Source organism: Mesoplodon bidens (assembly GCF_964165515.1).
Source record: "Mesoplodon bidens genome assembly, chromosome: 3".
Classification (NCBI taxonomy): domain Eukaryota; kingdom Metazoa; phylum Chordata; class Mammalia; order Artiodactyla; family Ziphiidae; genus Mesoplodon; species Mesoplodon bidens.
The window spans coordinates 60,075,511-60,086,022 of record NC_138178.1 but is presented as its reverse complement, the minus strand read 5'-3'; the positions used below and the strand labels follow the sequence as shown (position 1 = coordinate 60,086,022).

Here is a 10,512-nt window from a genome sequence, read left to right as displayed (position 1 = left end):
TACAACCAGCACCTTATTCTTTAGAAGCTGTTTTTTTTTCTGTAGTTTCTGATGTGCGTGGTTGTTTCCAGATACTGGGAACTGTGTAGTAAAACATCCGCAGATGTAAGGGAAGTTGCTCTTGAAAGCCGGTGTGTGTGCAGGTGACCAGGAGTGCTTTCTGGGATCAGAGGGAAGGAAGGGAACTCTACTTGGGAAAGAGCACGTGGCTGGGAAGAGGAAGGGAGTCCGGGAAGATGAGAGCTGGTGTAGTCTGGACCCCACGCTCTCTCTAGACCTGAGGCTCCATCACCCAGGTAGGCGGGCACCGATGGTCTGGAGGCTGCCTCTTGCGTCTCTCCAGACCGCTGGCCGCCCACCCCTGCCACTCCTCCATCAGAAGTTCCAAACTTTTTCTCCAGCAGGGAGAGGAAGGGTGTTATTAAGTTTGAAAGGGAAGTCCCTCCCCCTTCCCGGATTCCTACTGGTCGGGGCCGGCCCCATCCCGCCAGGGTCGCAGGCGGATTGGCTGTGGGAGGGGAGCCGCGCCGCAGGCCCTGGGCCGACCGCCGCCAGGGGCCGACAGCTGCCGGGGGCCCCCAGGTGGCAGGCAGGTGGGGCCTGGACCGCCAGCGCTGCCGTCTCCTCTGCGCGCTTGCAGCCCTCAGACTCTAAGGTTCCCGCGCGGATCAGACGCGCCGCGCTCAGCGGGAGAGGGACTGCCCCGACTTGGCCATGAAGAGCCTCAAGTCCCGCCTGAGGAGGCAGGACGCGTCCGGCCCCGCGTCGTCCGGCGCCGCCGCTGCCGCCAGCGCGGTGAGTCCCGCGGCCCGTGGGCGCCCCAGACTCCCGGAGCTGCCCTCCCGCGAGCCGCGGTGTCCTCCTCTGCTCGGCTTTGCCTCAGAGCGTCCCGCTGGGTCGGCCCCGGCGACTCCTCCTCCCTCTTCTGGCCAGGGCTCCGCGTCGGCCCGGAGACCCTGGGGACCCTGCCCACCGCCGCCCCCGGGCCTCGACGGATCCCTTTCCCGCCCCTCATCCCGGGGTCTCCCAGCTCCTGGCCTTCGGGATTGGATCGCACCCTCCTCCTCAATTCGGTTTTCGGGGTTGTCCCCCACCCCGGCCCTTCCCCGGCGACCCCAGCCCCTCCCTTCTCCCGGGCTGGCCCCCGCATCCCACGCGCGCTCTGACCCGGCGTGTTTCCGCGGGGCCCAGGCGGGCGCCCCTCTGTCCCCGGAGCTGCGGGCCGGGCGGGGGCTTGGCGCCCCGCCGTCCAGGTGGGCAGGGCAGTGGACCTGGCGCCGCCCCGCCCGGACTCCGGACCTTCCGTGGGTGAGCGCTGCCGGGCTGGGTGGAAGTCGTGTTCTGGACGCTGTCGCGAGGTCCCTGGGAAAGTTTGATTTCTGAGTGAGGCAGATGGAATCGGGCGTAGTTGTAAAGACAACGCCCCCAATGGGTGGTGACCCTGGAAGTGAAGGTGGTTGCCCTGTGGGACCGTGTAAGTCTCACCTGTGGGACAGACCCGTGTAGACCTCCATTCGGCGCAGATCTGCAGCCCGGCCTCAGTGTGCACGCTAAGAAGTTGTTCTCAAGGCCTCTCTTTAAGTTGGCAGGAGAACAGAAATCTTGAGAAACAGCCTGACTGCAGATGTTGGGATTTAGATAATTTGGCAAGTTAGAAGAGTTGGCCATATCACCAACATTCTGTATTATTAGAATAAACGTTATTTTAAAAGTCTTGGAAGAGTCAGAAACGTAAACGAGATGTAATGCTCAAAATGCCTGGTTGCCCGTTTGGAGTAATTAAAACGGACCTTAATAAGTTTACATAGGTTTTACCCAATGATTATATACTTTTTATGAGAATACTAATTAATCTGCTTTGGCCTTTGAGTGAATTCAGAACTGTGCCTTTCTCCCCACCTGACTACTTCTAGGATGATTTTACTTGGACTTAAAGGAAATTGTGGCGAAACTTGACTCTAATTCCCAACTGAAAAAAACAAACAAAAAGGAATAGCTTCAGATGGCATGATATTTGATGATTTGATATTGTTTAATAAAGCATGAAATTGTTTAATTAGCCCATAGAAGGAATGATTACTTTCACATTATTTTTTAAAATAAAATAATTGGCAGAAACGTCATTTAGTGATATCAGAGGTCACTATAGGTAGTTGAGTTAAAGATTCAACTTCTTTGTAGTGCAGGTTGTTTTCAGCTTTAAAGATACACTTTTCTAGGATTATTCACAGTATTATACCCATTTGGTTTGCACAACGATTCACATCCCATTTCTAGGTTTGTACACCTTAATTTTAGCCTGTTTTCTCTTCTAGAAATGCAGAGTATTTAGTTGTTATTGGTATTATCAGCATGCCAGTTTGCACTTTATACATTTGGCACGTGAAGCGCATCTCTCTGAGCTTAAATCTTCAGCATTTGTTACACTGAGCATTCTGTTATTTTTCTTAAAATAACAGCATAAAAATAAAGAGAAATATATGGTATATAAAAAAATAGAATCTACCTGCTTAAAAAAATGAACATCTCTCAGTATTAGTTAAATATTCAAATAAATCTTGTAAAATATTCAAATGAAAATAAATGAGTGTGATGACTAATAAAACCAAACCAAGCACTGATAGAGTACAATACATGTACAAGGGAAATAGATTCCTTCTGCTTTTCAGTCTATAAACCATAATCTCTAATGTCCTGTTTGGTCACATGTGTATGTATTGTTATGACTGAGCATCGTTTTTTAAATCTTTGTGCCTTCAAAAATATTTAAATTTTATTTATTTGCTTTTGAATAGGTAACATAGCACATGGCTTAATATTTAAAAGGAACAAAATAATTTACAGCAAAAAGCCTCTCTCCCACCTGTGTCCTTCAGTTTTTCTGCCTGCCCCCCACCATTCCTCAGAGGCCAATGGTGTTATCAATTGCTTGCAAAGCCCTCCAGAGAGAGTTTAGCATATACAAGCAAATATTAATACAAGTATTCACCCTTTATAGAAATGGTAACACATTGTACCCGCTGTTCCATGTATTTTTTTAAACTCCAGTATTTAGGCCCTTTCAGAGCATCCCCATTTGAACCTTTTCCTATAATAAAAAATGCTATGATGAATAAACCTGTATATATTTCAAGTGTGTGTGTGTGTGTATATATACTTGTAGGATCAGTTCCTAAAAGTGGGATTGGTGGGTTAAAGGATATGTGCATATGTAATTTTAAAGAATGTTGTTAAATTTCCTCTGTGCATCATGTACCCAATGTGTGAGCAATTATCACTTCGCTCAGATTTTTAAGTTTTGCCAGCCTGATAGGTAAATACAGTATCTCAGGATAGTTTGAATTTGTATTTCTTTTATTATGGGTGAAGTTGAGTATCTTTTCATATTTTTAAAAGCTCCTTCCATGTTCTTTTCTGTGAACAGTTTACCCTTTCCATTTTTCTATTTGGTTGTTGATTTCTTTCCTATTCATTTGTATGTACTTTATATCGGAAATTAACCTTTTATTTTATTTTTTTCATTAATTAATTTATTTTTGGCTGCATTGGGTCTTTGTTGCTGCACACGAGCTTTCTCTAGTTGTGGTGAGCGGGAGCTACTCTTTGTTGCAGTGCGTGGGCTTCTCATGTTGCAGAGTACAGGCTCTAGGCACGCGAGCTCAGTAGTTGTGGCGTATGGGCTCCATAGCGCAAGCTCAGTAGTTGTGCACAGGCTTAGTTGCTCCGCGGCATATGGGATCTTTCTGGACCAGGGCTCGAACCCGTGTCCCCTGCATTGGCAGGCAGATTCTTAACTACTGTGCCACGAGGGAAGCCCTAGCCTTTTTAATATGAATGTTTTTTCTTAATTGGTTGTTTGTCGTATGACTTTGTTTATGGTGGCATTTGCTATGCAGAGTGTAGTTATTTTTGTACAATTAAATTTATCAACCTTTTATTTTGTGACTTTTTAAGTTTATGTTATATCTTGGCCTTTCCACTCTGCAATATTAAGCAAAAAAAAAAAAAAAAGAAAGAAAAATCTCCCTGGTTTCATCTAGTTTTTTGTTCGTTGTTTCATTTTTACATTTAACTCTCTAATCCATTTAGAATTTATTCTGGTGTAAAGTAAGAGGTATACATCTTGCTTTCTTCTTTCTCTTCCACTTTCCCCTCATGGCTACCTATTTTGAATCTTAAAGCATTCATTTAATCATCAGGGAAATGATTACGATTTGTACAACTTTGAGAAAAAATTTTAAAATGTGTATTTCATAAATAGTTTTCTTCATGTATTTAATTAAGCTTATCTGGAGACACATTAGAAATAGACTGAGGTATGTAAATATTTTATGATATTATCATATGTGAAATATAGCATATTAGCTTAACATGCTAAATTATAATTATATGTTATATAAGGCATTTCAAATATTCTGAGTAGTACCGCGGTTATAAATACGTCAATGAGTTTAGAGTTCACTAAATGGGAGTGTGTTTATACACATATAAATAAATATAGTTCACAATTATAAGTTGTGCATAGAATACATTTGAGAGTCCTTTACTAGCTAAATCTGGAGATAGCTGCAGCTTTTGATCATAAAATAAGACAATTTTTGTTGTTAGATTTATTTTTAATTACTAAATTGGAGCTTCGGGTTTCTGAGAGGGATAATTAAATGACTGTAGGGACTTCCTTGGTGGCGCAGTGGTTGAGAATCCTCCTGCCAATGCAGGGGTCACGGGTTCGATCCCTGGTCCGTGAAAATCCCACATGCCGCAGAGCAACTAAGCCCGAGCGCCACAACTACTGAGCTTGTGCTCTAGAGCCTGTGAGCTGCAGCTACTGAGCCCGCATACTGCACATACTGAAGTCTGTGTGCCTAGAACCCGTGCTCTGCAACAAGAGAAGCTACTGCAATGAGAAGCCCGCACACTGCAATGAAGAGTAGCCCCCACTCGCCACAACTAGAGAAAGCCCGTGCACAGCAACGGAGACCCAAACACAGCCAAAAAAAAAAAAAAAAAAAAGTAAGAGTGGTAATTAAAAAAAAATGACTGAAAGTGCTATTTCAGATCTAGTCAATTATATATACAGTCAGTTATGTGTACAGTTATATGTACAGTGAGAATAGACTTGTTTCATTTTCACCTAGTTCAGATTAGGAAATTTGAGTAGTAATTAAACTGCAAAGCAGTATTGCAAGGAGACATTTTGGAAGGGGGGTTCCACTTTAAATTGTACCTATACTGGTAATATCTGACCTGGGAGGTTCTGCAGTGATTATTTTTGCTGCCCTTTCTTTAGGCTTCTGTTAAGATGGGGCAATGAATTTTATAAATCAGCAACCAAATATGTTCTAAATCATCTTTGTAATGTCTCAGTACCCTGAAAACATTTCGGCATTTCTAAAAGAATTTAGAGTTACAAATATAGCAACTGAAAAATCTTTAAAAAACTTCTTTTGGTTCCCACCAAGAGTAGAAGTTTGAGATTATTTAGAAAGCATAAAGGATTAAATATGATTTTGTTTTAGTTGTGATTTCGAGAATGAAGCATTTGTGTTTTCTACTCAGGGATATGGGCGTGTTTGAAAGGATGTTATTGTTATTCTTATATTGATGATTTTGTGGTAATGTGAAAATTAAGATCACAAATAGTTATGTTTAGTTTAAACTCATGATACTTAATTGAGCAGTGTTTACTCATTTTCGTTAAAGATGCCAACCTTTAATTAAAAATGTTTACCTTAATTAAAGCTTTATTCAGTTTCCTAGGGTTACCCCTGCGTTGTATTTCTTGTGGTTCTTGAAGGAAGATCACAATAAAGAAGCCCTCTTTTTATACTTCTGGATTTCAGCCCAGCAGCAGTTTTGCCCAGGTCATCACGCTGACTTTAATTGCTGAACTTTATTATAATACCAAAGCAGAAGGGTTGAGTTGCTTTGGTATGTCTTTTAGTACATATTGAGTCCAAAAACTTAAATGATGAGTAGTTAAGCATTTTAATTACTTCTTTTAATAAGAGTGGAGTAATGATTGTGCATTTATTTATTGTGCATCATACACATTTTTCAAATTTAAAATCATTAGTTTCATAATAAGGCAGTAGCCTTGTTTAGTTTGGGAAACATTTATGGCACACATGAACTATGCTCAAGACTGAATTAATAATTAGGTCATCTTTGAAGAAATGGATAATTCCAAGTTGAGAGCAGAAAATGTGCAAGATAAGCATGGCATCCTTTGTCACACTAGAAGGCAAAGAAGTTATCAAAGATCAGGACTCAAGAGGGAGCCAACTTGAAGAGGCGACCAGTGATGGGGACTGTTTGATCATCAATAAGGATAATATGGCAGTAGACTGAATTCTTTAATAAATCTTTGAGTTCATAATAAAGAACTGATGTGTTCTTTTAAGATCCAGAAAATAAAGAGAAAGAATGAAATGTGGGCTTTTTCTCAGGGTAACCAAATACTCAATAAGGGGAAGTTTCTTTTTTATAACAGGTATTTTACCCCCGCTAATAGATGAAGAAGGGACAATAGAATTAGTATATCACAATTTTACAGCTCCTCATGAATTAATGGCTATAGAATCCAGACAGTCATTTATGAGTAGCTACTAATGTCTCAAAAAAAAGACAGTTGGACATCATTTATCTCCTGATGGAAATATTCATTTCTACTAAGTAATAGTCTTGCCAAAAAAGCCAAACCTGAATATGATAGGCCTGTAGAGCTAACCACCATTTTACAGAAAATACAGAGGACAGAGAAACATGGGGATGCAATGAGCAAAATTCTAATCGTGGGAAACTCTAGGACAAATGGCCTAGTTTTTTCAAAAATATATTTTAAGAAGAAGAAAAAAATGGAGGAAAAATCTAGATATTAAGGGAGATTTAGGAGACATATTAACTAATCACAATGGTAGACTTCATTTGACCCTGATTAAATAATTGTAAAAATAAAAGTTTATAAGACAATTGAGGAAATGTAAATGCCAGCTGGATTTGTGTTGATATTATGGGATTATTATTTTAAAAGATTTAAGTGTGACAATGGTAGTAATGGGGTTATGTTTATAAAGAGGTCTGTCTTTCAGGGAAACATTTAAAAGTATACTATTTACAGGTGAAATGATGTGAAGTCTGGAATTTGCTTCAAAATAATCTGTGGGTGGGTGGGAGAAGTAAGTGGCGGGTATAGTTGAAATAGGATTAGTTGTGAGTTAATAATTATTGTAGCTGGTTGGGTAATGATACTACTGTATTTACTTTTGTGATATTATTTTGTATATGTTCTAAAGTTTCTATAATAAGCAAGATAAAGTCATGGCCTTCATGAATTTTAGAGAGCTAGACATAAAATAACAATACTGCAGTATGTTAAGAGCCATAATAGATCAATAGGTGTGTATAAATTGCTATGAGAGCACAGATGTGTAGGGTAGGGTCAGGGATAAAGGTAGAAAGGAGAAGCTTGAACCTGGGCCAGACAGACAGTTCGAAGGGTATTGCAGGCAAAAGAGAAGTGAGCACAGTGGTGTGGAGCTGTGAAATGATATTGCCTATTGTGGGAGCATCGGGTTTGAAAACAAACTTTGGTGTTCTTGTAAGGGATGGTGCAGATGAGTTATTGACAAGAATTTCAGTGGAAGTAAGGAATTATAGGGTGACAGCTTGGGGGGATAGTCAAAGGAAGATTTTTCTTTCCTTTTTGTTTCTTACCTTGAATTAAAACTTTGAATTCCTTGACAAATTTAAACTGTCATTTAGAGAGATCTCTGACTGGAGTTAGTAAAGTTTCATCTTCAGAAATTATCCTGTTAATAACTTAACAAGTTCATTTTCCCTCCCCCCCTAGAATTAGCTAAATTAGCCAGCAAAATTTTGTTCTCATTAACTCTGTTTAACTTATGGTTGTAGCCTTGGTGAAGAAATCTAGATCCCAGAATATTAGATTTAAACATAACTCACGTATTCTCTGTTTCATCTCTATCATATGGAAACCTTTACTGTCCTGTTACAGATTATGCAAGCATTTGTCTAACCTCACATAATGCATATAACAGATTGTTGAAAATTTCCACCTGCATGAGCTTATCTATGCAAGAGAAGTCAAATTGATTTCTGTAGGCAATTTGCCTAAAAATAGATAGTTGAAATGTACTTCCTGAAATTATAAGCAGAATGATATGCTAATACATGCATATTGCCTTTTCCTAAATCATAAAACAATTAAAAGCTTTATATAGCTTTTATATAGTTAGAAAGAGTAATAGCTCTTCCAGGTTTAAAAATATAGCACAAAAACACAAGAATAAACTCACTTGTTTATAGTTATAAAAACAGTTTTGTCTGTTGGACTTTTCTTATTCTCAGGAATCCTGAATATTATCGATGTGGACTAATTTATTTCCACATAGTATAGTCTCCAAAATGAAGTGTAAAACACGAACCGATACAGTTGAGTGACTAAAGCTCTGACCAAGGATGGGATTTGATGAACTGTATTTATATAATTGAATCAGACTGGCAAGTGCCCTTGAGAGAGAGTAGATGCCTGACTGAACCAATGAGGATAAATGGCTATCTGTTGTTTTTAAAAATATTTTTTCCCCCATAAAAGTCATACATGCTCATTGTAGAAAACAAAATATAGTTGAAGATAAAGAACAAAACAAGTCAATTGTAATTCTATTCACCAGATTATAAACCACAGGTTAGGCTATTTTTAAAGATTTCATAGTGCCTCTTTGTTATTTAGTCAGCATTTAATTACCTTAATGCTGCAGTAATGATACATATGTCTTTTTGAATCATATTTGATTCTAAGAAACTTTGTACTTAAAATTACAAGTAACTTGAAATGACTTGAGCAGATACAAATGTCCCATTAGGAGAACTCAGTAAATGCTAGTGAATTTACTTAAATAGAAATAACTTATAAGAAGTCCAAGTGCCAATAGCCAATATTTTTTGAGCATGTATGTCCCAGGCATTGTTCTAAGTGCTCTACATGAACTCACATAATCCTCACAGCAACCCTAAGAAGTGGGTACTATTGCCATCATTTTATAGATGGCAGTTAAATAATTGACTTGCCCAAGGTGCTATCGCTAATAAGTGGAGAGCCAGGTGGCTTGACTCTGGAACCCGTGTCCTTATCCATTGTGAACTGATATAATTTAAAATTTAAAGCTATGGGATTTGTACCTTAAGCCAAAGACCAAAAAAATTGTGCGGTGAGGTGTTTGGGCAAAAGGAAGGCCTTTTCTGGTAAATCTCAAAACCAATTTGTGTTCCATCCAGCAGTGTATAAAATTGTTGCATTCCACATACTCTTCCAGTAATGGATGCTATCATTTAAAACATATTTATGAACCAAAAAATTTATTGCTTTAATCTGTGTTTTTAATTTCTAGGGAGTGTGATATTTTTATGCTTATTGGCACTTTCACTTCTTGTTTTAAGAATTGTCTATTCGTGTTATTTGACCATTTTTTCTGTTGATGCCTTGTTCATATTGATCTTTAAGAGCTTTATATCTTTATTTTTGCTATTTTTTGGCCTATTGTAGCTATGAGAGTAGTATGTCTTTCACTATAGTTGTGTTTCTGTCCTCTCACCTGTATATTTCAAACAGTTTTTTCTTTATATACTTAATTTTGTGATAATTGATACATTAAGTTTCCTGGCTACTTTATATGCTCTTAAAGTATAACTAGTGATTATAAAAATCTGTAATTTGTCCCATTATAACTTTTGTCTTGAATTCTACATTGTTTGATATTAATACTGTCATATTGTATCCCTTTCGCCTTTTGTTGTTGTGTATATTTGTATGTTCACCCAGTATATTATCCCATCATCCTTGGTTTTAGCATTAGATGGAGAATGTATGGGTAAAGTAAGTCCTGAGAATCCAGTAGAACTAAAAATTGTTGGCTGGAGAGGGGTGTGTGTGTGCGCGCGCGCGTGTGTGTGCGTGTATACATGTGTGTCTAAAAGGGTATATGCTTTTTGGGGTGGGGGAAATGATATGTTTTTAATATTGACCTTATTGATATGTTGTCAAGGCTTAACATTACCTCTGTAGTAAAGTTTTCCGTAGTAAAGTTTTCCCTTTCAGATGCACAAATATATATTTTTTAAATCTCATTGACTTTTGGTTAATTTTTTTCTTACCAGATTGTGGCATTATTAAAGGTGGGGGGGAAGGACATAAAACAATCATGCTTTCTCAACTAAAAAAGTGAACGTGTAATTTTTCTTCTAACTGTTTTTTGTTATTCTATGGTTTTCTTATCCACAAGATACTTACCCTGTGCAGAGGTTGGGGTACCATGAAAATGAGTCTCCAGTGGGGAAGTCTTTGTGTGTGTGGTTCTAGTTAGGCTGGCATACTCTGATCTTTTCTGCTGTGTACATGAGGAATAGCCCATAAACACTTGCTGATTGACACGTGAGAGGTCTTTTTTTTTTTTTTTTTTTTTTGTGGTATGCGGGTCTCTCACTGTTGTG

General features: G+C 39.1%; 1 protein-coding gene across 1 annotated transcript in view; it reads left to right on the top strand.

Moving 5' to 3' along the window:
* The first annotated feature begins 506 nt into the window (after positions 1-506).
* Positions 507-10,512, top strand: part of UACA (uveal autoantigen with coiled-coil domains and ankyrin repeats) — a 79,515-nt gene continuing 69,509 nt past the window's right edge. The window contains exon 1 of the mRNA XM_081228003.1: positions 507-795. Within this exon, the coding sequence (XP_081084129.1) occupies positions 715-795 (81 nt within the window). The 5' untranslated portion in view covers positions 507-714. The remainder of the gene's footprint in view (positions 796-10,512) is intronic.